We start from the raw sequence: 13,054 nt of genomic DNA on the forward strand, positions 1-13,054 counted from the left end.
AAATGAAAATGAAAACACAGTGTATTAAAACTTATGGTAAAAAGTGAAAGAAGTACAAAGAGAAATTTATAGCAGTAAACACATTTCAAAAAAAGGGTCTGAAATCAACACTCAAACCTTATACCTTAAGGAACTAGAAACAGAAGAACAAACTAAACCCAAAGCTAGCAAAAGGAAGTTAATAAAGATTAGATCAGAGATAAATGAGGGACTAAAAAACAGGGGGGAAAAATTAACAAAACTAAGAGATTTTTTTTCAAAATGATCAACAAACTTGACAAACCCTTAGCTAGATTGACTAGGAAAAAAAGAAGGCTGAAATAACTAAAATCTGAAGGAAAGGGGGGACATTACTATTGATTTTACAGAAATAGAAAGGATTGTAAGACAGTACTATAAACAGTTGTACACCAACAAATTGGATGACCTAGATGCAATGGACAAATGCCAAGAAACATAACTTACCAAGACTGAATCACGAAGAAGTAGAAAATATGAATAAACCTTACAACTAATAAAAAGATTGAATCAGTCATCAAAATGCCAACAAACAAAAACCAGGACCAGATGGCTTCACGGAGGGATTCTACCAAGCACTTAAAGAAGAATTAATACCAAACCTTCTGAAGCTCTTACTAAAACTTGAAGAGAAAGAAACACTTCCCAACTTATTCTGTGAGGCCAGCATTACCCTGACACCAAAACCTTTATGGGGTAAGCACTATTATCATACCCACTTTACATGTGAGAAAGGTGTGGCACAACAAATTGAAGTAACTTGTTCAAGGTCAGAGCCAATGATTTCAAGATCTGAATTCACGTACCCTGACTTGCAGAGCCCACACATTAAGCAGCCTCTCTCCACTGACAGCTGTAAAGGAAAATAATCAAATGAAAGCCACAGAGAAATCTCTCTCTCTCTCTTTTTTTTTTTTTTTTTTTGAATCTTAACAACATTTGTCTTAATTTTTTTCTTTTTCATCTGGGCCATTAAGACCTAATATCCTATTTATCCCAGGGTACTATGTTTTCATACTCAAGTTTAAGTTAGTTGCCAACAAAACTAAATGAACAGCATTTCTCTTTCCCTCCCTGCCCTTCACTTGACGCTGGCAGGAGGAATCAAGGAGAGAAACGAAGATCTAGACCTCCATACTGTAACAGTTCCCCAACACTTGTTTTCATAGTAAGAAGACCATCACTTAACATATCTCTTCTTAATGGACCTAGAAACTGATGAAGCATAGGTCCAAAGTAACATGTTATAAGGGTTTTTATCTGTGTAGATTAAAGAATATGTATTCTAACAGAATCTGTCCTATTCACCAGTTGACTGAGCACACATCCAAAAGCCGTTTCCTTAGATCCATTAAAAGAAAGTTTTAAGACTCCATTCCACTGTGAGAGAGAAAGGGATTGTGAGTCCCTCTGTATTTGGGCTGCAGGATGAAAGTGAGAAGGAAGTAACTTACCCTGGCTGTGCTGTGCCGCAGGATCCCCCATTCCCCTCTGCGGGTGCAAGATTTTTGGGGCCCCGGGATACTCTTTAGTAAAGCCCTTTTCTATGAGGAGCAGTGGGTGAAGGAGGCAGAGAGAGAACGAGATACAACAACACAGAGTGACTTTACAAGGTCAAATTAAATTTCCCCAAGTTTTAACAGTTTCAAGCATGAGGCGGTATGGCCTTGCCCCTGATCCTCACTGCCCAGCCCATGACTGTAACAAATGTTTAGAAACAGGTGACTTGGGGCACCTGGGTGGTTCAGTCAGTTAAGCATCTGCCTTCAGCTCAGGTCAGGATCCCAGGATGCTGTGATCCAGTCCTGATGGGGCTCTCTGCTCAGTGGGAAGTCTGCTTCTCCCTCTGCCTGCCCCCTCCTCCTGCTCCTACTCTCTCTCTCTCTCTCTCAAATAAATAAAATCTTAAAACAAACAAACAAACAGGTGACTTCATTCATAGCATCCAATAAAGCCTTTACCTGAGAGAAGCTCCCAGGCCTAGACCTACATTAATCAGTATGGTAAATCAGGTTATTGTTTTAAATAGCACTATGGTCCATGTCAAAATACCTGGGGTGCTAGTCAACTGAGTGATTCAGTCAGACAGGAATCTCTGTGAAATTAAGGCTGCAAATTTGCACTTTCCCCTCCCCCATTTTAAACAATTTCATTGAGATACATATAATTAACATACAATGAACTGTGCCTACATTTCTTTCTAAATTAAAATTTTAGTAACAGGGGTGCCTTCGTGGCTCAGTCTGTTAAGCTTCTGCCTTCAGCTCAGGTCATGATCCCAGGGTCCTGGGATCGAGCCCCATATGGGGCTCCCTGCTCAGTACTTGTCCCTCTCCCTCTGTCCCTCCCCCTCTACCCCTTCCCCCTGCTTTCTCTGCTCTGTCTCTCACTCTCTCTCTCTCAAATAAATAAATAAATAATCTTAAAAAATATTTTAGTAACATTCCATTTTTCTATCCTAAAGCTATCTCCTGAACCCAAGTTGTTTCATTTGATTTTTGTTGGTTTTGTTTTTAATCTTTTTACAGAGCATATAGGATTGGGCAGTGCAGGGATGTGAAAGTATTTAGGCTAATATCTTTGGGAACTGTGGAGGAAATCATGTACTTACGACAGGTATACAAACAGGTAAATATATTTCCCTTTTCCTAATTAAGAAGTAAACATTTATCTATTTCAAAAATTTCAGAAATTTGTGTAAAAATATGTTTTTCATTTTATTCTAACTATAATATGGAATTTAATATTATGAAATATATTTTCAAATATATTCTGTAAAACAGATGGATTCTTACATTCATTGAAATTCAGAGCTGAAATTTTCTTTGAGTAGTACTTCTTAAGTTTTAATGTGTACATAAATTATGTAGGGATCTTTAAACTATGGATTCTGATTTAGTAGCTCTGGGTGGAGCCCAGGATTTTTAACAAGCTCCCATGAGTACCAACACTACTATAGATCACAATTTGATTAGCAAGGTCACAGCTTCCCTCCCTGTGGGTCAAGACATGACTATATGCCACAGATGGGAGACAGGTGCACTGACACATTGATCTCACAGCTCTCTGGGCAGCAAGATTACCTAAACCAACTTCCAGCCTTAAGAAACCTTTCCAGGTAAGTGTTCATTTTACTGTTTTCTGTAGGTACCATTGCATGAAGACGACTAAGGGGAAAATCCCTTACACATATCTAATGCAACCATTTCATGTCGTACATAATGAAACTGGGACTCAGGGACACCCAAGTAAATGGAATAACAGGAATAACCCTCAAGTGTACTAACTGCTCTGCTGCTGCTTTTAGTGTTCATCTGAAATTCTATTAACTCTTTAGTATCTTTAGGGTATCAATTACCTCACCATTTATGGCTCTAAATTAAAAAAATGTATTTAGTTTATAATTGCTCACTTGAGAAGATCTGGAATGAGTTTCAAGTTTAATTATAAATGTTAAATTTGAGTTGCTCCCTATATATTCCCGTTGGCATCTATTTAAGAGCAAACATCTGCCACATGTGGTGGTAGTTAACCTAAGAATGATCCAATCTTAAATTCATGCTGTTTTCTTAATTCTAAAAATAGAATTGTACACAGCAGTTTTTGTTTTTTCTTAAGGCAACTTAGCTGTATAAGAAACCTTTCATCTTTTTGTTCTTTGGTATAGCACAACTACTTGAACATTATTTTGTTCAGATATATTTAACCAGTGTTGGAAAAAAGTAGAACATGACTCTTTTCATCTTAGGAGCAGTTTTTTAGAATACTGTCTTAGACTTGTCACAATCCAGTGTGATTTTTCTGTCCCTTTTCTATATATATGTAGTAATTTTCTCTCTTTATATATATATGTATATATATATATATATATATATATACACACACATACATATATAATACTATTACTTCAGAAGATGAGGATAATGTCCATTATCAGAAGTTTGTATGCTCTACTTGGTTATTAAAATATTTTTAAGCATGAGCCCTTTAGGAAAGATTCAGCCATACAATTTAGTAGGCACAAATCAGGATAATAATGGCAGTTGTGTGAGGAAAAGGCAAGAGATGTGATTTAAAGGTTGATTGGCATTTGAACAAAGAGTGTATATGACATACACATTCTAGCTAGCTTTCTGAGTATTCTTCAAATTTCTTGGGGAAAAAGAAATCCAAAAGTGATTTTTAAAAATTTTATTTATTTATTTAAGAGAGTGAGAGCAAGTGTGCAGGAGTGAGGGGAGGGCCAGAGGGAGAGGGCCAGAGGGAGAGGGAGAGAGGAAATCTCAGGCAGACTCTGCTCAGAGCATGGAACCCCATGTGGGGCTCAATCCCACGCCCCTGAGATCGTGACCTGAGCTGAAACCAAGAGTCAGACACTAAACCAACTGAACCACACTAAACCAACTTAAACACCAAAAATGATGTTTAAAAAAACTATAAAAATTTTAGAAAGTAAGAAGAGTTCTATTTGTGGCCCAGAAGTTAGTAGGAACCCTAAAAGACAAAAGGCATTTGGACATCAGATTGAAGGAAGAAGCCAAGCTAAACTCAGAAAGAGACTATTAAAAAAGGTAGGTACAGCCTCTGGATATTCCAAGTTAGAGCCAGCAGATACTAAAAAAAAAAAGGGCAGGGAGTCTTAGGGTGACTATGATGCCCCCTCTTTGGGTTATAATTGATGATCTAACAAGATGGGTTAGCTCCGTACAATCATACCCCAATTGCAGCAAATTATAGCCAACAGTGGTGTCTGCTGTCAAGTAGAAACAATAAATAGAAATACTAGAAGCAAAGAAGCAAGACAGCGCTCCATATTTTGCTGAAATTGAGAAGAAAGTCCCTCCTGTTGCTCAGCAGTTTAAATACTTGCATTTCCCCTGCTCTGAATGATCACTGCAATAGGCTGAGATAAGAATGTAGGGTATTTGAAGACAGATGAATACCCAACAAAAAAATAATTGTTGAACAGTTTAAGAAAAGAAACACTATGAAAATGGCCCTTAAAGATACCAAGTCCTAATCTCTGGAATCTGTAAATGTTACTTTATGTGGAAAAAAAAGGGTCTTTGCAGATGTGATTAAGGATTTTGCAATGGGGGGGATTAGCCTGGATTAGCCAGGTAGGTTCTTAAAAGGTTCTTATATAAGGTTCTTATAAGAAAGAAGCAAGGGGAAATCTGACACGGGAGAAAACAATGTTACCACAGAGGCAGAGAATGGAGTGATGTGATCACTTCCTAAGGAATGCTGGCAGCCCCCAGCTGCCAGCATTCCTTAGCAAGTGACCACATCACTCCATTCTAGAAGAGGCAAGGAATGGATTCTCCAATAGAGTATCTGCAAAGAGCATGGCCCTGCCAAAACCTGGATTTCAGCCAGTGATACTGATATCAGACTTCTGGACTTCAGAACTGTAAGAGTAAATTTCTTTTAATTCAAGCCACCAGTTTATAATTTGTTACAAGAGCCATCAGAACTATCTTAGGCATTCAAAAAGGAGAAGAGGAAGAAGAAGAATTAACATCAGAGAAGACAAAAATTAATAGAAAAGAATAAAATAAATGTTTAAAAATATATAAGTAATATTTTCAAAATATGACTGAGAGGATGCCTGCATGGCTTAGTCAGTAAAGTGTCTGACACTTGAGTTTGGCTCAGGTCGTGATCTCATTGGTCATGGTATCAATCAAGCCCCAAGACTGCTCTGCACTCAGCAGGCAGTCTGCTTGGGGATCGTCTCCCTCTGCCCCTCCACTCTCTCAAATAAATAGATATTTAAAACAACAACAACAACAACAAAAAAGGTGAGTGAGGTTGTTGGATGTTAGAAATAAGAACAGACTAATAGAAAAAGAATCCATTAACATCCAGAAAATGAAGAACTCCCAAATGTTTTCATCTAAAAGAGAGAACTAAACAATTGTTCTAGATTACAGAGCAAAAAGACAAAGAATACATGTAAGAAAAGTTAGGAGAAATGAATTCTAGGTCCAGAAGTTCTAATATCAGTCTTATAGTTGAAGAGGGGAATAAAAGGAAGGGAAAGAAAGAAACTCAAAATAAAGGAAAAAGCATATAAAAAGTGGAAAACAAGAGTCCAGGAATTATATGGGTCCATATAATTACATGAGTGCTAATCAGGATGGATGAAAATGGATCCACACTTACACCATCTTTCTATTATTATAAAACACCAAGGATAAAGTGAAAAGTCCTTTAAATTTCCAGAGATGAACCTTCTGCAGAGAAAAAAACATCACCTATAATAGTACTAGGATAAGATAAATATCTAACTTCTTATTAGTGATTCTGGATACTTAGGAGCAGTGATTTCAAATGAGGGAAAATGATGCCTTATATTGTCAGAGAAAGTGAATTTTTAATTCAAACCTTTCTCATAGAACAAGATCCTAACCTAGATAACTTCCACAGTGAATTCTATCAAACAATATTCTTTTTGAAAACAAAGGAGGAGGGAACACTTATAACTTTAGAAAGATAAAAAATTGTTGATACCAACATTTGGCAAAGATATTACAAGAACAGAAAATTATAGACCAATATCTCTTATGGCATGAATGTAAAAATCTTTAATAAAGTCTCTGTTAGAAGTTGAATTATGTGCTCCCTCCAAAAAAAAAAAAAAAAAATATATGTTAAAGCCCTACCCCTATGTGTAACCATGAAGGGGTCTTATTTGGAAGTAGGATCTTTGCAGATGTAATCAAGTTAAAAAGAGGTCATACTGGATTAGGATGGGGCCTAATCCATGACTGATATACTTACAAGAGGGAAATTTGGATACAAACTGACACTGAGGGAGAATGACTTTGATGAAGGAGGCAAAGATTGGAGTGATGCAGTTTGAGACCAAGAATGCCAAGGATTGCCAGGAACCAAGGGTCTTCACTTGGAACCTTCAAAGAGAGTGTGGTCCTGCCACCATCTTGATTTCAGACTTTAGCCTCCAGAACTGTGAGAGAATCAATTTCTGTTGTTTTAAACCATCCAGATTGTGGCAATTTGTTACAGCAGCCATAGGGAACTAATACAGCCTCAAAGGCCAATATTGTAAATTTAACTACATTTTTATGTGAAACTTCTGTATGACAAAGGACCTAGAAGCCAAATTAAAAAATGTCTAGGACATCATTAGTTTTTGATGTAGTGTTCAGCAATTCATTATTTGCACCCAGTGCTCCTCAGCACACATGCCCTCCTTAATAATTATATGCTGGATAATTGAACATAATAATAAAAAATTAAAATAATTTTTAGAAACAAGAAATCAGAAAACACCACATGCATATTATTAAAGACAGAGCTAAGAAATAGAATAAAATACATGAGTATGAACCAAGAAATGATCTTGTATATGCCCTTTTTAAATGTCTAGATAATCAATATAAAGAGTTTTTTGGGGGGAGGCTGGGTGGCACAGTGGGTTAAGTGTCTGACTCTTGGTTTCAGTTCAGGTCATGATCTCAGGGTCTTAGGATCACGCCCTGCATTGGGCTCCACAGTCAGTGTGGAGTCTCTCTTTCTCTTTCTCTCTCTCTCAAATAAATAAATATTTAAAAGAAAAAAAAAAGTGTCTAGAAGGAAAATTTCCATGTATAGGGTAAACAAAGGATCAGCATCTTTAGTACATAAAGAACTTCCACGAACCTATAAAAAGACAATGATCAGGCATTTTACTGAAGGTAAAATACAAATGGTTAATGCATATATGAAAAGATGCCTAACCACAGTTATAATCTAGAAATATAAAATAAAACAATGCTGTGTTATGCACATTCTGCTAAGACTTTCTTGTGTATGGGTTTTGTTTGGGGGGCGATTAGGGATATAGGGAGATTGGCACTCTTCATTGTTGGTGGGAGTATTTGTGAAGAGGTACTCATATTATTTTTGAGAATATAACTTGGTCCTTTTATTTTATAGGCAAAGTTATCGTTTTAAAATACATAGCACCTTCTCCTTATTTGTCTGACAGAAATACTCTCATATACAAACAGTGAAGGATGACAAGGATTTATATTCAGCAGTTAGTATTTGTTTAAAAAAATAAAAAAAAAAAGAAACCGACTAAATGTCCTGTAGTAGCAGAATGATAACATCAGTTCTGATGCATGCAACAGAAAAAAATTATAGAGCAGATGTACTGACCTGGCGAGACTGCTAAGACATTCTTAAGTGGGACAAAAAAACCTGACTTGCAGAACAAGTATACCAATTATGTTGATGCATGAAGTTATTTCTGTGTGTATATATAAACAGCTCTTACTGCATTGAGAAAGATCTAGAAGGATATACCTGAACATTACAGTGTTTCTAAGACTGATAGAGGATGATCTGTATTATTCAAGGGGGACTTTAACTTTGATATTTTGTTTGCATTTGTTGTGATTGCATTAAGATATTTTATACTTTTAAAAAATAAGACACCTACAAAAAAAACTGTACTCCTTCATGTTTGGAGCATTTCATGTATTCTAAATTCACCTTAATTTCTGAATACCACATTTTAGGTTACATGAAATCCTCTAAACAAGAAGAAGTATGAGTGTGTGTGTGTGTGTGTGTGTGCACACGTGCACGCCTATGTGTGTGTATGATGTGTGTGTATATATCCACATCCATACAAAATATGTATATGTATGTATATATACACAAATATATACATATACAGAAATATATACATACAAATATATGTATGTATGCATGTATATGTATATATACACAAACATGAAGAAGTACATATATATATATGAAAGGTGACTAGATATATATAATTTAGAAATACATTTGTAGATGCAGAAGAATTGCAAGAATAGTTCAAAGAACACCCAATTAGTGGCACCTGGGTGGCTCAGTCATTAAGTGTCTGCCTTTGGCTCAGGTCATGATCCCAGGGTTCTGGGATCAAGCCCCACATCAGGCTCCCTGCTATGCCCTCTCCCCCTCCCCCTGCTTGTGTTCCCTCTCTCACTGTGTCTCTCTCTGTCAAATAAATGAATAAAATCTTAAAAAAAAAAAAGAACACCCAATTAACTTCACCTAATTTCCCCAGTTAACATTTTATCATATTTGCTTTTCTCTTTCCTTCAGTCATGATCTTTATTTTTCTGAACCATTTGAGAGAAAGTTGCAGATTTATCACTTCTAGTTCTCTAGTGTGTATTTCCTTCAAAGAAGGACACTCTTCTATTTATATGTACATAAAGAAATAGTTTTATGCATATAAATACTCAGTTCTGTGTGCTGTTCTGCCCTTGCTTTTCCCCCTCTCCTCTCCAGAATGTAGTTATTCCAATCAAAAAACTAACATTGATACAACATTATCTTGTAATCCACAAAACTCATTCAGATTTTACCAATTTTCCTGGCAATTTCTTGTCTCCTTTTTCTTTTATGGTTCAGGATCCAAACCAGGATCGTGGTTATAGAGTATTTCTTTTCATGTCTCTTTAGTTTTCTTTATCCTAGAGTAGATAGTTACCCAAGTTTGCCATATCTTTCATGACCTTCACAGTGTTAAAGAGTAAGGCCTTTCCTTGTGTTAGCTCACCTTTAAAGTAGGTCCACTTGATGTTTCCTCATGTCCAGACTCAAGCAAGAATAGTTCAGAAACAATTCTATGCTGTTCTCATTGCATTGGTCAAAAGGCACCTGGTGGTGACATTTATTTCCATTCAGTTTCATGTCTGTTAGCTTTCTTCACTGCACTCACCATTTTTTCCCTTTATAATTGATAAATATTTTATGGGAACATCCTCTGAGACTTTGCCAGTATTTCTGTTCCTTGTTAAGCCTGTACCCATCAGCCTTAGCGTTCATTGCTAATTCCCACCTGAATCAGCTACACTATGATGATTGTCAGATAGTGACTTAAATTTCCATTATTCCTTCTTCTTTGTTCCTATTCTACCGTAAAAAGTTTCCCTTTTTGTCTATATATTTATTTAACCTATATGGACTCATAGGATCCTGTATTAGTAATAGGTTACAACCTGTTGAATTTCACTGTATATTTTGATGTTAAAACAGTCTCACTTTGGTCCAATGAGAACCCCTTCAACGTGGGTTCTGTGCCATTTTGTCAAGCATCCGTCATTCTTTTTACACATCCTTCCTATGATCGGATGAATGATGTTCCCCCAAGGATGTCTATATCCTAATTCCACAAACCCACCTGGATTCTCTGGGTGAGGCAATGTAATCACTGAAGGAAGCAGTTGGGAGGAGGTTAAGAAAAAGGAGAGAAGGAGGAGATGTGACGGCAGAAGCAGAGGGTCAGGATGATATGAAGATGTCACACTACTAGCCTTGAAGATGGAAGAAAGAATGATGGTTCCTTAGCATGGTGAACGTGACTTCTTTTCTTTCTACCTCTTGTACATCATGTACATTGTTATGAGGAAATCCAAACATTTCTAGCCTCAAATGGGTTTTTCTTAAGCCAGAAACTGAGCTACATTTTCCAATTACTGATTTTTTATCTCCTCACCTCTTTAATTCTAACATTATTTTCTTATAGCAGCCTATAGATGGTTGTATCTGACCTTCACTTTTAACTGGAGCCACTTTGAAAAACTTATTTTACATACAAAATAGTGTGCCTTTTATAAATTTTGTGGTAAAACTATGGTAGGGAAATTTTTTTTTTTGCATAAATGATGAGATTTTATTCTGCAAGTCAAATATTTCAACAATTTTCTTCTTTTTTTTAAATTTCTTTTCAGCGTAACACTATTTATTGTTTATGCACCACACCCAGTGCTCCATGCAATACGTGCCCTCCCTAATACCCACCACCTGCTTCCCCCAACCTCCCACTCCCCGCCCCTTCAAAACCCTCAGGTTGTTTTTCAGAGTCCATAGTCTCTCATGGTTGATCTCCCCTTCCAATTTCCCTCAACTCCCTTCTATGGTAGGGAATTTATAAAGATGCACATTAATGCTTAAAAGTTACTTTGGTGATTCTATTTAGTAGTTTGCAGTCTGACAATACAGTGTTTAAGGGAGAATCAGTAGTAAAGTATAAATCATCAACCAGACCATAAGGTACATCAGTTGCTATGGCAATTCATTTTTCCCAAACTATAGCCTATGTTTCTGGAATACTGATACCAACTGATCCAACTTGGATACTGATCCAAAGCTTCCTCAAACTAAGTTCCCAAGGGTCTTGTTTTAAAAGGGACATCCTGGAGATGGGAAGTTGTTACAAGTATAACTTTTGAATTTAGCCAAATTAGGTATAAATTCTAGAAATGACACTTCTATCTGGGCAGCTATGAGAAGACACTTAATTTCTCTAAACTTAAGTCTTTATTTCTAAAAGGGAGATCATAATGTCTTATAGGTAGATATTAAATGAGAGAATGTACAAATATTACACAGGTAGTAAGTATTCAATAAATAACAGCTATTATTAATAAGAATTATTTTAGTTGCCTAGAGTAATGTATTACAGTACAAATTAACTTAAATCACAATACGGTATCACTTCTTACTAATCCTTACATCAATGATAGACTGAAGTTCTTTTCTGCTCTTTGTTTCTGTCTTTGTTTCTTCCAAGAAATTTTAAAGGTGTATATGGGGTTAATCTGATTATATTTACATTGCATTTAGTAAAATATCTAGCAAATAAAGAAATACACTATTGTTGTTACTAAAGTGGTATATGTCCATCAGGGTTCCTTCTATATTCAAAATTGTTTCAAAGATGCAATGTTCTATACACGATTGGGTTTTGCTGTTAGTTGACAATATAACGATGGCCAATTAGTTAGACAGCAACATAGTTATCATGTAGTTACTTAGGTTGAATTTAACTTTGGTGAATTAGTGATATTTTTGTCAGTCTTAGTAGTTCCTGTTGTAATGAGTCTGGAAAGGTTAAAAGTATTATTCAAATGTATGCTTTTATCATTAAACATTTTACATCAAGTGAATATTACATAGTGATGGGCTCTTGACTCCGTTGGTAGAAAACAGATAAATTGGAAATGTAAGATCTCTTCAATAAGACTGGCCCAATTACTATTATTTCACCATAATGGCAACATCTGCCAGGGAAATTAAAATAAAATTTCCTCCCTAAGGAGACTCTGCCTGCTCCAGCTAAAGCTGTGTATATACAGGGAATGCCAGGAAATTCTGACATATTGTTGGAGCAAACACTTCAAAAATATCTTGTGTTTTTTCTGTTTTAGCAACTTCACTGTGTGGTGGTTGGAAGTGAAAACGCCAAGCGATATTTTGAAGCAGTTCAAGGATCAAAAGAGCATCGAGGAGAGCTTTTTGGGGTCTATAATCTCTTCAAACTAAGGTCCCAAGGGTCTTGTCTTACAAGAGACATCCTTGAGGTGTGAAATTGTTCCCTGACCTTTTCAGTAGTATTTTAAATACAGTTTTCTCCCTCAGCAAATTTGAAATACAATTGCTGGTACCTTTTCAGAGGAATTTGGGGTTTTCTTAGTAAAAAATGCCTTGTGTTTAGAATTTTGACTTTTAGAAAAATAGGAAGTGAATTATTGTACCTCTAAGCTAAGATTTACCCATGCGTAGTTGTAAATAAGGTATACACACAAACAGAGATACATACAGTAGATAGTATGACCTCCAAGACCATTTTCAGACTGGCAAAGAGAAATATATTATTTTGAAAACAGCTGCTAAAGTCAGAAACTAAAAAAAAAAAAAAAGAGAGAGAGAAAGACACTTTCCTAAATAAACAAAAATATAAAATGTGTTTTGATTAAAAGTTACCAAATACTCCCTGAGATGCACTCTCATGTCTCATGGACATTTTTGTTTTCTGTTCCCAATAAAAATTCCACACCAATATTTCAAACTCTCCCAGTTGTGTTCATCCTCAGCATACAGATGTTTCTTATTCTTCAAACAGAAATTTCTATCTTTTTTTTTTAAATCGCTTAAATTCTTTGATATGTCAGGATACTAAGGGTATTAGCCTGTTTTCTAGTTGATACTGATAGGAGTATTATAAAATCCTGGAATAGCA

General features: G+C 36.0%; 1 protein-coding gene across 1 annotated transcript in view; it reads left to right on the forward strand.

Moving 5' to 3' along the window:
• The window catches only part of LOC111139085 (ERCC excision repair 6 like 2), a 123,148-nt gene that overhangs the window by 68,245 nt on the left and 41,849 nt on the right, over positions 1–13,054 (forward strand). Inside the window, exons 13-14 of the mRNA XM_022491222.1 lie at positions 2,547–2,646; positions 12,243–12,395. Of these exons, the coding sequence (XP_022346930.1) occupies positions 2,547–2,646; positions 12,243–12,395 (253 nt within the window). The remainder of the gene's footprint in view (positions 1–2,546; positions 2,647–12,242; positions 12,396–13,054) is intronic.

Source organism: Enhydra lutris, unplaced genomic scaffold (assembly GCF_002288905.1).
Source record: "Enhydra lutris kenyoni isolate GAN:26980312 unplaced genomic scaffold, ASM228890v2 scaffoldscaffold95, whole genome shotgun sequence".
Taxonomy (NCBI): Eukaryota; Metazoa; Chordata; class Mammalia; order Carnivora; family Mustelidae; genus Enhydra; species Enhydra lutris.